The 20,997-nt window shown below is 43.8% G+C and overlaps 1 protein-coding gene across 2 annotated transcripts in view; it reads right to left on the bottom strand.

The window, feature by feature from the left end:
* FAM124A (family with sequence similarity 124 member A) overlaps positions 1–20,997 on the bottom strand; it is a 104,965-nt gene that overhangs the window by 79,187 nt on the left and 4,781 nt on the right. For both annotated transcript variants that reach the window (XM_077298121.1, XM_077298123.1), the window contains exon 2: positions 3,156–3,187. In XM_077298121.1, coding sequence (XP_077154236.1) covers positions 3,156–3,187 — 32 coding nt within the window. The remainder of the gene's footprint in view (positions 1–3,155; positions 3,188–20,997) is intronic.

Genomic DNA, 20,997 nt, shown 5'->3' with positions numbered 1-20,997 from the left:
GCTAGACGGAGCCGGAATCTGGCCGATATCCTAGTCCGAAGTCACTATGTTCCGGTGACCAAGAGCTTTTTTACATCCCGAGGCCCCCCACAGGGCTGTTTCCCATGTGGGACATGTGTGGCCTGTAAAAACACTCTGAGAATAGCCACCTTCTCTTCAGTAGACGGTGCTAAAAATTTCTCCATCAAACAGTATATCACATGTGCCACTACTCAGGTGATATACTATGCGACATGTGGATGCCCCAAAATCTATATTGGTTTGACATCGCGCCAATTGAGAATACGCACAAGGGAACATGTACGAGATATCCAGGCAGCGGCAAATGTCGCTGACCTGACAATATTGAAGACAATCCCCAGGCATTACAAACTATTCCATCAGTGCAATCCTAAATCATTCATGGTGAGGGGCATCCAGCATGTCCAGTGTGGTATCCGTGGTGGAGACATTAAACGTCTATTAGCCCAAAAGGAATGTAGATGGATCACCATTCTGGGGACAATGTCCCCGAATGGGTTAAACGAGTCACAAGGGTTCGCCTCATTCCTGTAACCAGGGTTTTTCTGTGTTTGCCCGCATGTGTCCCTGTCGCCGTCCTGTCACTGATTTGATTTTATGGCTATTTTATTCATTTTATTTGTTCGTTTCTATTCACTGTGTTGTCTTTTTCTTTTTGAATTCAAGTGATGAATTTTATCTGCTTCGTATATGACAACAAATGGCATCACTTGGATGGAAGAAAAGTGTTCCCCTTTTTTCCATCATTGGAATTTGTGCTGGAATTATGTCATCTACTAGGAAAATCTACTCACCTGGTGCTATATGTGGAGGGAAGAAATGGTCTACATCCTTATTTGATGAATTTTATCTGTTTCGTATATGACTACAAATGGCATCACTCGGATGGAAGAAGAGTGCTCCCCGTTTTTTCAGCATTGGGATTTGTGCTGGAATCATGCCATGTATTAGGAAAATCTACTTACCTGGTGCCATATGTGGAGGGAAGAAATGGACTACATCCTAACGTGATGACCTTTATCTGTTCCGCATATGACTACAAATGGCATTACTTGGATGGAAGAAAAGTGCTCCTCTTTTTTCCATCATCGGAAATTGTGCTGGAATTATGCCATCTATTAGGAAAATCTATTTACCCGATGCTATATGTGGTGGGAAGAAACGGACTACATCTCTACTGTAATATTTATAATATACAGCTTATGTTCCCTATTGTTCCTCCGCTTTTCCCCTTTCCCCCTCCCTTCCCCCTTCCCCCCCTTCTTTTCTCCCCTTTTTTTTTTTTTTTTTTTTTTTTTTTTTTTGTGTTTAAAAAAAAAAAAAAAAAAAAAAATGGGTGTCATTTTTTGGATTCAATACATATTATATGGTTGTATCTGCAGCACGGAAAAAAGCACTTGCTGGTTGCAGTATAAACGCCGATATATTATCTCTTTATAGCCCTGGTGCAGTCTGACGCGCACGGTACCTTTTCACTGTCTGCTAACATGCCGTGGGACGGTGCCGACTTCCGTGTACCAGGTTGCTTGGTGACGGCCAGGCGCCGGCCGCCCCATGTGACCTGGGTCCGGATTCTTGGTGCCGCTGTGCGGTGATGGGCAGCGATGCGATGGTGCGCGCCCAGCTTATTCCTATTGGTGCCTTCTGACCATGTGATCAGTTCGGACGCATATAAATACTGAGACACTTTCTAGTAATAGTCACGCCCCCTGAGGAAGGTCATTCGTACTGAAACGTACGTCGGGGAGAGTCCCAGCCGCCCTGCACTACACCATGACGGGTAATGTTATGTGACTTCACATGTATATTTATTATCTTTCTTTGTCAGCTGATATACTTTTGCCGCTGGAGTTTGTTAGTTTGGTACACTTTAATGGGTGGATATGCTTTATAAATCAGCCGCTGGTAGCTGGTTGCACCTGTGAGCCTGATTATGACAGTTACTCTGTCCACCCTAAGCTATACTAACTAGTCACTATCCAGTGTTCTGTTTTTCTTTTTATGTGACAATTAAGATTTTACATCCCTAGTTGTGCTGCAGGTCCGCTGGCACTCACTATCTTGGGCGATATTTTGTCACTAACCCAATATACATTTACTGGCCTATTTTTGATTGCTCTATACGTTGCTTCTTTTAAACATAATTTTTGTATGGTGTGTTTAATTTGTATTTAATAAAATTTGGTATCTATTTTCTATTTATCTAGCTATGACTCTTTTCCTTTTTTTGTATAATATGCAGCTCCTGAGTCGCTTATGTTCACAATATGCAATTGGCATATAGATGTTAGGTAGACATCGCAATATATATGGTAAATTATGATTTGGAGAGGTTTTTTTCTATCTCTGTGCTTCAAACAGAACCCTGAGACTATCACAGAGCAGGAGAATTTATATGGAGACTTGATTACACACAGGTGGATTATATTTATAATGATTAGGCATTTAAGACAACATTGGATCATTCAGAGATCCACAATGAACTTCTGGAGTGATAATATTGCACACCCCACTTTTCAGTTTTTGAATTTTCAAAATTTTTTAAAATAAGCAATAAATTTCATCAACTTCACAATTGTGTTCCACTTGTTGATTCTTCCCCAAAAATGTACATCTTGTGTATCTTTATGTTTGAAGCATGATATGTGGGAAAAGGTTGAAAAGTTACAGGGGGCCGAATACTTTCGCAAGGCACTGTATAAAGGCGACCATGTAAGACAGCTGTCTTTAATGACGGTAAGGAATTGATTAGGAGCGTCTAACTGGTCTGTAGGAGCCAGAACTCTTAATGGTTGGTAGGGGATCAAATACTTATTTCTCACTGCAAAGTGCAAATAAATTTATATAATTTATACAATGTGATTTTCTGGATTTTATTTTTGATATTCTATCTCTCAATGTTAAAATGAACCTACCCTTAAAATTATAGACTGTTCATGTCTTGTCAGTGTGCAAACTTACAAAATCAGCAAGGGATCAAATACTTATTTCCTTCACTGTATAGGAAAACACCAAAAGTCCTATGATTCATATTGTTTCCCAGCCCTATTTCACAATATTTTGTTAATTATGTCTGTTTCATCTAAGAACCACAATGTAGATGAAGATTACGGAGAATGTAGAATTATACTTACTACTTGTAGAGGACATGCGGCTGTAGTCTGACCTGCAAAGTAAAGATAGAACATGGTCAGAATACTCCAGGCTCATCGGGGCTCATGCATAAATAATGTTAGTGGAGAGAGATGTCATACATCAGTGCTTGTATGTGGCATGTATAAGTGCAATATCTATATCTGTGGATCTTACCTGGAGCCGGGAGTGCACTGGGTATTGTCATCTAATATTGTACCAGTTACCAACCCTGACTTCAGTGAATATCAAGAATGATCACTATTTATCCGGCATGCACAGTTACACCGTATTCACACATCATTTTTTCCTTGTATGCTAACAAAGGACCATTTTCATCAATGTTTTTGCTCTGTGTCCATTTTTACCATCCGAGTGTCATCCATTTTTAAATTCGTATGAAAATGATAAAGTTTCCCAAGATTTTCCCAGCAACCATTGAGTAAAAACTAGACAGGACACAGATGCAGCATCAATGGCATACGTTGTTTTTTGTGCGGATTTACCTGCGTTCAATAGACGGCAGTGCTTTGGAAGCAACAAATATGCGCTACGTTCAAAGCTCTGCTAGTTCCGGATCGTGAGCACCCAGCAAATTTCCCCCAAAAGTTTGATTAGTGGCAAATACATTAGTGTGAATCTTAATACTGGAAAGCTTGTGATTGCTTGCAAAAAACATGTGGGGAAGAGGAGAGAAAGGACTCTGCTGACCATAAGTGCTTACACTCTACAGAAGACAGAGAAAGAATAACCTGCTGACCATAAGATCTTACACTCTACTCTACAGAAGACAGAGAAAGAACCTGCTGACCATAAGAGCTTACACTCTACTCTACAGAAGACAGAGAAAGAGGACCCTGCTGACCATAAGATCTTACACTCTACTCTACAGAAGACAGAGAAAGAACCTGCTGACCATAAGAGCTTACACTCTACTCTACAGAAGACAGAGAAAGAGGAACCTGCTGACCATAAGAACTTACACTCTACTCTACAGAAGACAGAGAGAGAAGAACCTGCTGACCATAAGTGCTTACACTCTACTCTACAGAAGACAGAGAAAGAAGAACCTGCTGACCATAAGAGCTTACACTCTACTCTACAGGAGACAGAGAGAGGACCCTGCTGACCATAAGAGCTTACACTCTACTCTACAGAAGACAGAGAGAGAGGAACCTGCTGACCATAAGATCTTAAGGTACCGTCACATTAAGCGACGCTGCAGCGATAGCGACAACGATGCCGATCGCTGCAGCGTCGCTATTTGATCGCTGGAGAGCTGTCACACAGACCGCTCTCCAGCGACCAACGATGCCGAGGTCCCCGGGTAACCAGGGTAAACATCGGGTTGCTAAGCGCAGGGCCGCGCTTAGTAACCCGATGTTTACCCTGGTTACCAGCATAAAAGTAAAAAAAACAAACAGTACATGCTCACCTGCGCGTCTCCCAGCGTCTGCTTCCTGACACTGACTGAGCTCCGGCCCTAACAGCACAGCGGTGACGTCACCGCTGTACTTTCACTTTCACTTTAGGGCCGGATCTCAGTCAGAGCAGGGAGCAGACGCTGGGAGACGCGCAGGTGAGCATGTACTGTTTGTTTTTTTTACTTTTACGCTGGTAACCAGGGTAAACATCGGGTTACTAAGCGCGGCCCTGCGCTTAGTAACCCGATGTTTACCCTGGTTACCAGTGTAAAACATCGCTGGTATCGTTGCTTTTGGTGTCAAACACAACGATACACGGCGATCGGACGACCAAATAAAGTTCTGGACTTTATTCAGCGACCAGCGACATCACAGCAGGATCCTGATCGCTGCTGCGTGTCAAACTAAACGATATCGCTAGCGAGGACGCTGCAACGTCACGGATCGCTAGCGATATCGTTTAGTGTGACGGTACCTTTACACTCTAATCTACAGAAGACAGAGAGAGAAGAACCTGCTGACCATAAGAGCTTACACTCTACTCTACAGGAGACAGAGAGAGGACCCTGCTGACCATAAGAGCTTACACTCTACTCTACAGAAGACAGAGAGAGGACCCTGCTGACCACAAGATCTTACACTCTACTCTACAGAAGACAGAGAAAGAGGAACCTGCTGACCATAAGAGCTTACACTCTACGCTACAGAAGACAGAGAGAGAGAGAACCCTGCTGACCATAAGAACTTACTCTCTACTCTACAGAAGAGAGAGAGGACCCTGCTGACCATAAGATCTCACACTCTACTCTACAGAAGACAGAGAGAATCCTGCTGACCATAAGATCTCACACTCTACTCTACAGAAGACAGAGAAAGAGGACCCTGCTGACCATAAGATCTTACACTCTACTCTACAGAAGACAGAGAGAGAGAGAACCCTGCTGACCATAAGAACTTACTCTCTACTCTACAGAAGAGAGAGAGGACCCTGCTGACCATAAGATCTCACACTCTACTCTACAGAAGACAGAGAGAATCCTGCTGACCATAAGATCTCACACTCTACTCTACAGAAGACAGAGAAAGAGGAACCTGTTGACCATAAGAGCTTACACTCTACTCTACAAAAGACACAGAGAGAAGAACCTGCTGACCATAAGAGCTTACACTCTACTCTACAGAAGACAGAGAGGACCCTGCTGACCATAAGAGCTTACACTCTACAGAAGACAGAGAGAGGACCCTGCTGACCATAAGTGCTTACACTCTACTCTACAGAAGACCGAGAGGAACCTGCTGACCATAAGAGCTTACACTCTACTCTACAGAAGACAGAGAGAGAAGAACCTGCTGACCATAAGATCTTACACTTTACTGAAGAGAGAGGGATTACATTTTACTCTACAGAAGAGAGAGGGGACCCAGCTGGTCATAAGAGCTTACACTCTACAGGAGATTGTGAATGATAACCTTGCCGACTTAGGCCGGAGTCACACTAACGAATGGCATCTGATGTGAGAGCATGTCGGTTGGCATCCGAGTGCAGTCCGATGTTTCACACACACACCTATAGACTTATATGGGTGCGAGTGAGCCGAGTCTTGCTGACAATGGCAGCATGATGCGATTGTTTTCACATGCTGAATAATAATCGCTGATCTGCACTGCCCCATTCTATAACATTGTGGCGAGTGCTATCTGATAAAACATCACATAGCACTCACCCATGTTATACGGCAGTGAGAGCGAGGTCTTACTCAGTGACTCGGGAGATGGAAAATTACTCTGCCATACAAACTGGGCACCACTGAGAACGCTGATCTGTGATGGCCCCGATACTGACCACCACTGTACTAGGGATGATGATGTAAAATGTCATAGCTGCAGGGCATTATCAAGAGGTTTGTGTGGCCATGCAAATGACATTAGCCCACTTCTTGATGCTTCCGCATTGTTTGAAATGGTGCCAGGATTTGTTTTTTTATTAATCAAATCTCAAAATGTTTGAATTCGCATGAAACTGGTAATTCAACTCAACCTCGATCCTCCACGGATGTATCAGCTTAACATGCTAGATGCTTAACCATAATAAATGAGCTTTACGAGAAGCCATTTGAAGTCGGTAAAAATAAGAATAAAACCCATCACTAAGTAATGTAAGGTGGTAGAGCTGTATGACCGTGCCACCCAAAAAGTCATCATCACTAACCCCTTTTCAGAACCATAAAACATGGCCAGTCACAAAAGGTGGCGTAGAAATCTCTGTACACAGAGCAGCTCTACATAGACAATATCTAGCTTTGTTCTTGAATCCCGGACTGGTCAGCCTTAATATATTCAGGGCGAGACCCGCAGCGCAGTAATCCTGGTTTTGTACTTCTTATGGTGACTGTACTTCTCTAGGGTGGAATGTAACTCTGCAGAATGTACTTCACTCTCAATAGATGTCTGTCGGCACATCGCTTTTAGGTTTACAATATGGACAATGGCTGGTATGAAGAGACTTTCAGAGCAGACGTCATCTCTAGTTGAATTGCACAACATGTGCTAAAGCCGGCATTTCTCAGAACAATGGCTGCCGCTACCTTTACTGTAGCACTTCACGTTTCAGTAGTTACAGATCCTTTTATACAAGCAAAACAAAAAATATTGTTCGTTGTCCTTGAAAAATTGAACTAAAGCTAAAGAAACCTTGATGTTAAACTGTGATGGTCTCATAGGGTGCTTCACGTCAATCACGCTTCCAATACAGCACTGCACCAATAATATATAGGACACTTGCTAATAAGTGGCGAGCTGTATAGAAGGATAATTTGGCCACAGTTGGACGTTGCTGATGTGTTGCAGATTTTAGGTGCAGATTCTGCTCTTAAAATCTGTAGCTCATTACAGTCTAAACCCTAATCAGACGTGTCAGAAGAAAAACGTAATGCAAAGCATGATATCAGAGACATATCCACAGCAGAATTCACATGCAACAGGTTTTGTTGGAAATTTGCACCAGAAGTGGATTTTTCACCATGCAGGAACTTACCATTCTATATAAAAAATGTGTGTTTTTTTTTAAAGTGATTGCCATTACAGACCAGAAACCAGAAGGCTGCAGACTGGTGAATCCTCACATCGCTAGTGCTGCGTGCTGCAAGGATTCTCTGGTGCCAACAGCGGTAGCGGAAGGCAAATATGCGATTCCTATACATGCGGTCACATACCGACTAGATGTGCACAGCCTTGATCAAGGAAAGTCTAGTAGGATGGGGCCGGAAGAATGCAAATCACATGACCGCCCGCTGTGCAGTAAGCACAGTAAGTAAGCGCAATCGCAGTAAGCGCAATGTGAGGATTTACAAGTCTGCAATCACATGGAGTGACTGCAGATTTGTAGACTAGGGCCGGACAACTCCATTAATGCCGGTATATAAATTTGCTTACAAGGGCAGCACCCAAGTATAGGACTGCCACTAATATTATTCACTACCCTAAATAGCTTCCCAATCTCCTAACAGGCCTTGAAGGTTTGTTTTTATCGCAATATGCATGAAAAGTTACATTTTAATACTTCTCTTCTTGCTACATACACATCCTTGTAACCTGACATAATATCACGTGATTACATCATAATGGATTTCACAGGTGTTTTTTTTTCCTCCAAATATCGCTTAGTTTTCTGATTTATTAGCGACGTGGCCTCCGCTACACCATGACATCTTATATCAACATAGCCCATTGTTTATTAGATACATACATTGCATAGTGTCAAGCAACGAAAATCTACACATACAAGAAAAATGATATGTTTACTGTCCGAAACAAGAGAAGGAAAAAAACCTGACGTCTGAGACAATAAGCAGCTCCCTCTACTTCTGAGCGGCTAGTGGATAATAAATCTACCATGTGTTTTCCTAGAAGCTCCATGCGCTGCGCCCAGAGATGGAAACTAATTGGCTTTCTTCTTAGAGCATTCCCTCATTATTCGGACACTATTTTGGTCCGGTAATCTGCCTTCAGGTTTCACCAGCTGAAGACATATGGCAGCTTGTGAGTATTTTCTAATGAAAGCGGACTAAGGGTTTTCACATTTTAATGAGGCATTGTGGCCAAATAATGGCTAGATTAAAAATGGTTGGCCACGAGAGATGAATGAAGTAGTGTCCGAAGCAAACGGCGACATACTTTGTGCCAAGAACAATTCATAAAAATGCTGAATTTATGTCTATCAGATATTGGTATAAACTAGAGGGAAAACATATAACCTCCTATGCAAGGTGATACATTTCTCATGTGTTACAGACTTCAGTCTATTGCAATAGCCAAATGTCGCAGTCCATCCATAAAGGCATAGCGCATCTTGCAATTTAGGGTCCATCATGTCCACTTTTCCATTAATTAGCACCAGATGGCTGGAAGGTCAGTGCTCAATGATGGTTTAGAATAACAAACGTTTAGAACAAAGAGCAGATCTTCCCTACGTGAAATTAAGGAAAATTATCTGCTGGCTGGAAAAGTGGCTCGGGAGTGAAATAATATTGTGTACGGCACGCAGCCTCGGAAATTGTTATCGGGAAATTAGTTATCCAATTAGTGTGTAAATCAGAAAGTTAAAGAAGTAAATTATACATCTTTTTCCGCTCTGATGTCATGTATACAGAAAAGCGATTCCAACAAAACTTACAGTGAGAAACGCTGCCAAATTATATAACGGAAACCTGCTACCGACGCAGGTTCCGTAAGTCAAGGAAAGCTCTTAAAGCTACACAAAAGAGCTGTCGGATCAATGTCTGTTCGATCAATTGCTCCCAACCTTCCCCCCATGCACATGAACTCTCAGCTCAGCTGAGCACTCTGTTTTTAGTAGACAGGAATAAAAGTTATCTTGAAAACAAAAGAATTTAAACTTTTTCAAAACTTCATATACATTTCAGCTGACAGATTTAGTACTACTGAAATCTGCCGATTAATCATTTTTGCCAAAATTCTGGAGTAGCTGTACAAATCTTTTGCTACTTTTTGTTCTTTTAATTGCCACCAGACCCTTAACTTTTCGAAAAGTCGAAGGAACTTAGCTGGAAGGTCCATGGACACCCAACAAGTTCATCATAATTTACACCATAAAAGTGGCATAAATTATGGTAGAAATGTACTTTTATCTCCAAATTCATAAAGAGCCAGTCATGACGAATCAGGGCCTTATTGTTTAAGGAACACCTATATGAAACCTTATGAAAGTTGGACTAGTAGGCATGTTTGTGCCATCTCAATAATGCCTCCAAATTTCCACTCAGGGGCCAAGCTACTAGGTCCATTTTTGTCTGAGAAAGGGTGGTGGATATAAATGAGAATATATTTGACAGGAACCTAAGAGACAGTTTATGACATGCAGTCCTGTGTATTGAAATGTCAGAAAATGTGAGGGAGCCCTGGTAAACCTCAGTTAAGTCATTCATGTTCTGATGGGTATGCCAGAGGCTACTACACAGATGTGAACACTGTCTAGGCATCCATAATAAGGTCTTCACTAGTGATGAGCGAGTATACTCGTTGCTCGGGTGGTCTCCGGGTATTTGTGATTGCTCAGAGATTTCATTTTTGTTGATGCAGCTGCATGATTTACAGCTGCTAGCCAGCCTGAATACATGCAGCTTTGGCAAGGAAAACTAAATCTCCGAGCAGTCACAAATACTCGGAGACCACCCAAGCGTGCTCGGGAAAACCCGAGCAATGAGTATACTCGCTCTTCACTAGTCTTCACAACTAGATCCCCTGCGCTTCTAGAGAACAGGACTTAGATAATCATGGGATCCTATGGTGATATAGTTTAAATTCAGTTCAGTGTAATAACAGTAGGGTGTCCGTGTCTTGTGGTTGCAATATTGGTCCTAACAAGTAGCTGCCATCTACAATGATTAAATTGAACCGACTCATGTGAATACAGACTGAGCCAACGTTTTAACCAAATAGGGACTTTATCAAAGTACCATATATCTGGGCAGAAAGTGGTCGGAGGGTCCTGAGCAGTAAGGATCTAGAGATGTCGAGGAGCCATGTCGCGACTAGATCTGCACTGCTCAGGACCAACAGACCACTTTCTGCACAGATATAACTGGATAAAAACTCTATTTGGCTGAAACGTTGGCTCACGCTGTATTCACCTGAGTCGGTTCAATTTAATATAGCTACTATCTTCATTTTCAATCATCTGAGCGAAGCTTTCGCTATCAATTTGAAGACTACGTCTTACTTCTGAGCACCTATTAACCACGATCAGAGAGAACCTATTTATTCTCTAAAATGAGCTATGATTAAGACACGCTTCCTTTTTCGAGGGTCCACAATGTGATATAAGGGAACATGTTTGTACTGGAAAATAGCTTAAAATTTAGCTTGAAGTGTTTCTGGAACTGATGTCAATGGTGGAGAGGAACGGTTTCTGTTAATTACACATTTTTATTCACCAGGATGTATGGATATTGTATGCTCATGCATGATCTCTAGTATCGGACGTACAGAAACATACGTGTATAACCAGAAACCAATACACAAATACCTACTTCCTACAAGACTCAGGATTGATTTGTGATATTCTACAAGTATAATCCATGCTCAGTTATAAATAAAACATTCTTTATAACTGAGATTTCAGAACTGTGACTATCGGTGATATTACCTATATGACTGTATCTGAATAGTTGTCATCTGGCTGCTCTGGACTGCGAGTCCCAGTATACTCTCTGGCAACTGGAGCGCCCCGAGATGCTTCCTCTCCGCTCTGCATGTAAACACTGTCCTCGCCATAGAGAAATAGCACAGACCTCTCTTTTTGAAGAAGTCAGAACAAACACTTCTAGTTTAAGGGATTGTCCAGTCCTTAGTAAAATTTTGGCAAGCACTGTGGTTTATGCACACTGTTCAGAATCAGCTCCACTTGCCAGTTTCAGTGGTCCTCATATGACTACAACTATTCTTACCTCTTTCAATGTCCGTGTAAAAAATAGCATGTAGGCCAACATTGGATCCGTGTGCTTTCTGATTTCCACATGAACACCCAATCACTTTGGTTACCTGCAGCGACCACCATATGAATCTCGCAATCTATGGACTTATACACCCAATAGCAGCTGTACAAATCTGCATGCCGTGAGCTTTCCTTGAGTGGAGACTGCAGGGCGCTAGCATTTTAATTCACTTTCCAGAAGCACTCCTTTATCCTCTTGATATACTGCAGTCATCATAACCTGTCCTACAGCACTGTGCACTTACTGTACAATTGCTTATTTTGCCTTTCTACCCAGCTAATTCTTCTCTTTTCTATTAGGTGCGAAATTAGAATTGGATCGATTATGGTAATGACACTCTGCTCAGTGACACTCGGATGAGAGAATTGTATCATAGGTACGGAGAAGACGGAGAACTTAATCTTCTCCACCCGAGCGCAGTCCGATGTTTTACAGTCACCCATAGACTTGTATGGGTGCTCATGGTCCCGTTATCACATGCACTTTTTCTAAAGCCAATTCAGCATGAGAGAAAACACAGATCAGCGCTGCCCCACAGTATAACATTGGTCCATGTGTTATCTGATAAAATAACAGATAGCACTCATCCAAGTGTGAGCGAGCTTTCAGGCAGGTCTATTGGGGGGGTATTCAGCATGCAGAGGTTAGTATCTACCAACAGTGGTCCAAGGAACAACCAGTGACAAGTGGCTAAAGAACTTATTTCTGGCTATGACAGAAAGGTGTCGGAAAATTTGATACTGCAAGTTGATATACAGTGGGTACGGAAATTATTCAGAACCCTTTACATTTTTCACTGTTTGTTTCATTGCAGGCATTTGGTAAATTCAAAAAAGTTCATTTTTTTCCCATTAATGTACACTCTGCACCTCATCTTGACTGAAATAAAACAGAAATGTAGAAATTTTTGCAAATTTTATAAAAAAAGAAAAACTAAAATATCACATCGTCATAAGCATTCAGACCCATTGCTCACTCATATTTCACTCACATGATGTCCATTTCCTTGTGATCCTCCTTGAGATGGTTCTACTCCTTCATTGGAGTCCAGCTGTGTTTAATTAAACTGATAGGACTTGATCTGGAAAGGCACACATCTGTCTATATAAGACCTCACAGCTCACAGTGCATGTCAGACCACATAAGAATCATGAGGTCAAAGGAACTGACCAAGGAGCTCAGAGACAGAATTGTGGCAAGGCACAGATCTGGCCAAGGTTACAACAAAATTTCTGCAGTACGCAAGGTTCCTAAGAGCACTTTGGCCTCCATAATCGTTAAATGGAAGAAGTTTGGGACCACCAGAAGTCTTCCTAGACCTGGCCGTCCCGCCAAACTGAGCAATCGTGGGAGAAGAGCCTTGGTGAGAGAGGTAAAGAGGAACCCGAGGATCACTGTGGCAGAGCTCCAGAGATGCAGTAGGGAGATGGGAGAAAGTTCCACAAAGTCAACTATCACTGCAGCCCTCCACCAGTCGGGCCTTTATGGCAGAGTGACCTGTCGGAGCCTCTCCTCAGTGCAAGACATATGAAACCCGCATAGACTCCCAGACTATGAGAAATAAGATTCTCTGGTCAAATGAGACGAAGATAGACCTTTTTGGTGGTAATTCTAAGTGGTATGTGTGGAGAAAATCAGGCACTGCTCATCACCTGCACAATACAATCCCAACAGTGAAACATGGTGGTGGTAGCATCATGCTATGGAAGTGTTTTTCAGCTGCAGGGACAGGAAGACTGGTTGTCACTGAAGGAATAAATCTTTAAATAATCTTTATTTTTATATAGCGCTAACATTCCGCAGCGCTTTACAGTTTGCACACACTATCATTGCTGTCCGCGATGGGGCTCACAATCTAAATCCCTTATCAGTATATCTTTGGAAACATGAATGCGGCCAAGTACAGAGATATCCTGGATGAAAACCTCTTCCAGAGTGCTCTGGACCTCATACTTGGCCGAAGGTTCACTTTCCAACAAGACAATGACTCTAAGCACACAGCTAAAATAACAAAGGAGTGGCTTCAGAACAACTCTGTGACCATTCTTGACTGGCCCAGCCAGAGCCCTGACCTGAACCCAATTGAGCATCTCTGGAGAGACCTGAAAATGGCTGCCCACCAACGTTGTCCATCCAACCTGATGGAACTGGAGAAGATCTGCAAGGGTGAATGGTAGAGGATCCCCAAACCCAGGTGTGAAAAACTTGTTGCATCATTCCCAAGAAGACTGATGGCTGTACTAGCTCAAAAGGGTGCTTCTACTCAACACTGAGCAAAGGGTCTGAATACTTATGACCAAGTGACATTTCAGTTTTTCTTTTTAATAAATTTGAAAAAATTACTACATTTCTGTTTTTTTTTTTCAGTCAAGATGGGGTGCAGAGTATACATTAATGAGAAAAAAATTAACCAAATGCCTGCAATGAAACAGAGTGAAAAATTTAAAGGGATATAAATACTTTCTGTACCCACTGAACGTGGGGCTACAGCCACAGATAAGTTAGTATCCATGCTGACCCCTGCCCACCGCCAAATGCACCTACTATGATCAGAGAAGCATAAAACCTGGATCATGGAGAAATGGAAGAAGGTGGTCAGGTCTGATTAAATACATTTATTGAGTGGTTGACCAGGGGTGAGTGTCACTTACCAGGAAAAGAAATGGAACCATTATGCAATGGAAGATGGTACTAGGATGGGAAAAAGTAAAGCCAGCCGAGTCAGATGCTCTGGACAATGTTATGCTGGTAATCCTGGTAATTATATGAATGTGACATGTACTAGCTACTCAATCATTGTCAGAAACTAAGTACAGCTTGTTAGGGAATAGTTTGGGCAACAGAGATTAATGGGGTTGTCTACTACTAGGACAATCCCTTCTTGATTTAAATGTTTGGCCCAGATAAAATAATAACGCTTATACTCACCTCCCGTGCCAGCGCCGTTCCGGCAGTGTTGGCTCTCGCAATCCCGGGGCTAACATGTGATTGTATGACACATGAGCCTGGCGCCAAATCAGTGCTGGAGTCACTGTCCCCGGTTTCTGTCAAATTGAACATGAAGAGGAAGTCCGAGATCAGATGCAGCCCAGGATTCCTCTTCATGTTCAATCAGTACGAAGGCGGGGACAGTGACGTCAGAGCTAATTGGACGCGGGCGTCATGTGTCATAATAACCGCATGAAAGCCTCGGGACCACGACTGCCGACACTGCTGGAACAGCGCCGGCATAAGAGGTGAGTATAGGCTTTTTTATTTCATTGGGGCCAAACATTTAAATCAAGAAGGGGTTGTCCTAGAAGTGGACAACCCCTTTAAGGTATTGGCATGTTCTTCAAATTCTCCAAATCACAATCATATCGGGAATGTAGGGATGTGCCATAAAAATAAGTGTGATCCATGAGGCCGCATATCGCAAGAGTTTAAAGGGAACCTCTCAGGTGAGATAATGCTAGTAACCTGCAGAAATAGGATTAATCTGTAGGTTACTAGAGTTAGGAAGGTGCCTGGCCCCAGTACCCGGGAGAAAATGGACTTTATTTCATCTGAGAGAAGCTGGCTTTCAGTTACAGAGACGTGCTTCAGTAACCACTCAGTGAGGGGCGGCCATAAGCGCACCCCGGCACTGACTGACTGCCGGCCCGCACACCTTCCTGATGCAATACCGGCCCGCACACCTTCCTGATGCACTGCCGGCCCGCACACCTTCCTGATGCACTGCCGGCCCGCACACCTTCCTGATGCAATACCGGCCTGCACACCTTCCTGATGCACTGCCAGCCCGCACGCCTTCCTGATACGCTGCCGGCCCGCACACCTTCCTGATGACTGCCGGCCCGCACACCTTCCTGATGACTGCCGGCCCGCACACCTTCCTGATGACTGCCGGCCCGCACGCCTTCCTGATGCGCTGCCGGCCCGCACGCCTTCCTGATGCGCTGCCGGCCCCCACGCCTTCCTGATACGCTGCCGGCCCGCACCCCTTCCTGATGACTGCCGGCCCGCACACCTTCCTGATGCACTGCCGGCCCGCACACCTTCCTGATGCACTGCCTGCCCGCACACCTTCCTGATGACTGCCGGCCTGCACACCTTCCTGATGCACTGCCGGCCCGCACACCTTCCTGATGACTGCCGGCAGGCACACCTTCCTGATGCACTGCCGGCCCGCACACCTTCCTGATGCACTGCCGGCCCGCACACCTTTCTGATGACTGCCGGCCCACAAACCTTCCTAATGCAATGCCGGCCCGCACACCTTGCTGATGCTACCTTATATCTTTTGGTTATCTGCGTTATCCGACCTGGCAGGTTCCGTTTAAGTATGTGCTGATTTGTGGCGTCTGTGCCTCAATGGGTCAGAGCTACTTAACGCAGCACGAGGGGAACCTACACAATATTATGTTATGGCTGATTGGTGTACAACTAGGAAACAAAAGACACAATAGGAGGAATAGGAAACAAAGCAGAATATGGCGTTTTATCCTCATCACTTTGTGAGTGGAAACATGAGCTCACTGCTTGTGGCTGATACTGTCAGACATGTGCTAGAACATCTGCCCTGAGGGATAACACATTATCACTCCTTACAGCCCCCCTGATGGGAATCTCCAAACATTGTCATCACCAGCCAGGGTGGTCCTGATTCCCTCTATACCTACTGACTAGTTCATTAACGGTGGGATAGAAAAAGAATGCGCCAGTGTTTATCCTCACTGTGTACCCTGAGTGTTTTATGTCTGATGGTCGCCTGTGATTGGACGCTGGCAGGAGGTGCTATCAATCACGGTGCGTTGTGGTCCCTTACCAGTCATTATATACAATAAATAAACAATCCGCTAAGTAGTATTTATAGGCTGTGGCGCTGTCTCTGTGCTAGATAACTGATGTATGTCATAAAATCCTGCAACCTCCAGGCTGTACACAAAACACCATGCAAGCATTTACACAGACATCCCTGTAGGCACACTTTACAAGGCTGTGTCAGGGGTCTTAGATAAGTGGGCTGTAAATGCTATTACAGTTCCCTCATAGTCAAAAATATGATCCGAGAATAATGTATATGATGACCAAAAAGTTACATTTTCAGTGTTTCATAAGGACGCTTTCTTTTGACAATATACAAAACGTTATAATCTAGGAGCCTCGAAGACAAAAGAAGTATCGTCCAACTTTGCAGGCTTGGACTGGCCCACAGGAGAGCAGGAGAATCCTCAGGTGGGCCACCACCCTCTTATATGAGCAGCACTTGGCACTATATACATGAATCACTATGTTATAGAGAAAGGCGACATCTTATTCATATAACAATCTGCCCAGTTCATCTACTATATAATTGTCTAAGGGTCACTTCCGTCTGTCCTTCTGTCTGCCTGTCACGGATATTCATTGGTCGCGGTCTCTGTCTGTCATGGAATCCAAGTCGCTGATTGGTCTCGCCAGCTGCCTGTCATGGCTGCCGCGACCAATCAGTGACGGCCACAGTCCGATTAGTCCCTCCCTACTCCCCTGCAGTCAGTGCCCGGCGCCCGCTCCATACTCCCCGCAGTCACCGCTCACACAGGGTTAATGCCAGCGGTAATGGACCGCGTTATCCTGCGGGTAACTCACTCCGTTACCGCTGCTATTAACCCTGTGTGACCAAGTTTTTACTATTGATGCTGCCTATGCAGCGTCAATAGTAAAAAGATCTTATGTTAAAAATAATTTAAAAAATAAAAAATCATTATATACTCACCTTCCGCCGCCTTTCCCGCTTCTCGCGACGCTCCGGTGATCGCTCCATGCAAGCGGCAGGTTCTGGTGGCAAGGATGGTCTGCGAGAAGGACCTGCCATGACGTCACGGTCATGTGACCGGTACGTCATCACAGGTCTTGCGCTCATACCAACCCTGGGACCGGAAGCTGCCGCGTGCACAGCACGCAGGGCCAGGACTTCAAGGGGCCTTCGGAAGGTGAGTATATGTTTATTTTTTATTTTAAGTCTGTATACTACGTGGCTCTGTGCTGTATACTACGTCGCTGTGCAATATGCTACGTGGCTGGGCAATATACTATATTACTGGGCAATATACTACGTGGCTGGGCAATATACTACGTGGCTGGGCAATATACTACGTGGCTGGCCAATATACTACGTGACTGGGCAATATACTACGTGGCTGGGCAATATACTACGTGACTGGGCAATATACTACGTGAATGGGCAATATACTACGTGACTGGGCAATATACTATGTGGACATGCATATTCTAGAATACCCGATGCGTTAGAATCGGGTCACCATCTAGTGGTTATATAAATTTGTGATTGAGGATAATGTCACATTTGCATGAAGCTGAAAAGTGGGGCCTTGAAGTTGGTTACTGGTGGGCTTGGCACCTAAGTCTGACACTGGGTCCAAGTCATGCCAGACTATGACACTGACGGGGACTCAGGTTTCAGGTCATTGTCAGCCTTGTTACCCATGTTTCTTGGTTGTCACGCTAGAGGTGGCATGGGAGAGGCCCAAAGTGCTGTCATCAGATACATCAGCCATAGGGGTGAGAGACAAAAGAACTGTACTTTATACTATATTCATGATTTATTTTTCTTGCTTATATAGCGCCAATATATTTAGCAGTGCTATGGAAATTGATCACTTAAGAGAGAACATGGAAAATGCTACTAATATTTTATTAGCGAGTACCTCAGCCTTATCGAATCATTTTGCATGTTTTGGAGCAATCTCATCATAGGCGTTCAATAACTGACAATTCCTTATTCCATTTTTCCTCCAATTTACACTATTTGATATAGGAGTTGGTCTGATTCTTGTGACCCTTTTGTTGCATGAAAGGGATTGTTCTGGGATTTTGGCCCTAAGGTTCGGAATGTTCATATATATATATATATATATATATATATATATATATATATATATATATTCCTTATATTGGAACATTCCCGACCTTAGGGCCAAAATCCCAGAACAATCCCTTTCGTGCATCAAAAGGGTCACAAGAATCATAATGACTCCTATATCAAATAGTGTAAATTGGAGGAAAAATGGAATAAGGAATTGCATATATTGAATATATATATATATATATATATATATATATATATATATATATATATATATATATATACATTCAATATTAATATTGGCTGCATACAGTTTGTATGTAGTCAATCAGGAGTTGTGTAATGGTCTGGTTCGGTTTGGGGGCTATTGCAACCTACTGGCATCTTGGTCAGTGGTTTTAGAAATTAAATTCAGGGTCAGAAAAACTAGTTTAAGTTCTGGCCTGAGTGACATTTCTATGTGTGACATGTGACCACTGAGGCTATAGCTGTCACGTAAAAGATGGGTGTGACGTCATTAATGTGGGACCAGTGAGGAACACTGGAGAGGTGGTGCTGGAGTGGAGAAAGGATGGAACAGGTAAGTAATGACACATTATTTTAGAACAATTCCTTGATGCTGGGCAATTTATAGAAAAGCCTGAATACCCTTTAAGTTCCTTAAAGGCTTCCTTAAAGAGGACCTGCCGCATGCCATAAATTTGTATTTATGCTCTTCTGAATCTGGCATTGTTTTTCATTTGTTCCTCTCCATCCTGAGATATGGCCCTCTCTTCCTGTTGTATATGTGGCGCCCCAGGGTCCTGGTCGTCACAGTGGTATTGCTTTCCTCCCGGGGAGAAAGATGCTACGTTTGGAGGCAAGGAAGGACAACTGCATCCAGGTATCACAAACATGCAACACATTCATACCACCAGGGGGAGCTTCTGATCCTATTTACTAGGTGACTCCGCATCTACTATATAATTGTCTAAGGGGTACATCCGTCTTTCTGTCTGTCCTCTGTCTGTCTGTCTGCAACTTCTGTCACGGAAATCCTGCGTCGCTGATTGGTCTCACCAGCTGCCTGTCCTGGCTGCCAAGACCAATCAGTGATGGGCACAGCCCGGCCGAGAATTAGTCCCTCTCTACTCCCGTCCAGTCAGTGTCCGGCGCTCGCTCCATACTCCCCTCCAGTCAGCGCTCACACAGGGTTAATGATAGCGTTAACGGACCTCGTTATGCCGCGGGTAACGCACTCCGTTAACGCTGCTATTAACCCTGTGTGACCAACTTTTTACTATTGATGCTTCCTATGCAGCATCAATAGTAAAAAGATCTAATGTTAAAAATATTAAAAAAACAAAAACCTGCTATTCTCACCTTCCGTCGTCCGCCGAGGCGCGCGCAGTTGCCGCCAGCTTCTGTTCCCAGAGATGCATTGCGAAATTACCCAGAAGACTAAGCGGTCTCGCGAGACTGCTACGTCATCTGGGTAATTTCACAATGCATCCTGGGAACGGAAGCTGGCGGCAGCCGCACGCGCATCGACAGAGCTTCACTGGATGCTGGAGGGTGAGTATATAACTATTTTTTATTTTAATTATTTCTTTTAACAGGGATATGGTGCCCACACTGCTAAATACTACGTGGGCTGTGTTTTATACTGCGTGGGCTGCGTTATATACTACATGGCTGCTATATACTACGTGGGCAGTGTTATATACTACGTGGGCTGCGTTATATACTACATGGCTGATATATACTACGTGGGCAGTGTTATATACTATGTAGGCAATGTTATACACTGCGTGGGCTATGTTATATACTGTTTGGGCTGTTATATACTACGTGGGCTGTGTTATATACTGCGTGGCTGCTCTATACTACGTGGGCAATGTTGTATATTATGTGGGCAGTGTTATATACTACGTGGGCAATGTTATATACTGTTTGGGCTGTGTTATATACTGCGTGGCCACTGTTATATACTGTGTGGCCTGTATTAACACATCGGGTATTCTAGAATATGTCGTGGCCTGTGCTATATACTATGTGGCTGCTATATACATACATACATATTCTGGAATACCCGATGCTTTAGAATCGGGCCACCATCTAGTATATATATAACCGGTAGTCTGTAGGGAAAGTTAGTCAGTCCTTCAGGGAAGCTGTTCCTGGCAGGAGCGAATTCCTGTCAGTGGACAGAGGAGAGGGTTCACGGAGCTGTGCCTGCCCTCAGAGCTGCAGCTCCCAGAAAGAGATAGTTGAAGGCCAAATTATTTGCAGCGAGCGTGCAAGAGAGGAAGCACAGGAGAGGATATCAGAAGGGGACCAGCCCCAAGCAGGCTGCCTCCTTCTGAGGTGCAGAGACCGGTAGCTGGAACACCGAGGTTGTAAGGACCTCTATGACTTACATCAGAGACCGGCAGGACAGCTGAACTCCACGTTACCTGTCTGACCTAACACCCAGAAGGCACGGTGACAACCGTAGAGGCTGAGTCGTGCTAGAGTCCCTATAAAGTCACCAGTCATACGGGTATGTCCTATCCAATCCGGGGGACAGAGAGAGATAACA

Source organism: Ranitomeya variabilis, chromosome 3, assembly GCF_051348905.1.
Source record: "Ranitomeya variabilis isolate aRanVar5 chromosome 3, aRanVar5.hap1, whole genome shotgun sequence".
Taxonomy (NCBI): Eukaryota; Metazoa; Chordata; class Amphibia; order Anura; family Dendrobatidae; genus Ranitomeya; species Ranitomeya variabilis.
Note: the sequence above shows the minus strand (reverse complement) of the source record. Positions and strands in the feature narration are given on the sequence as shown.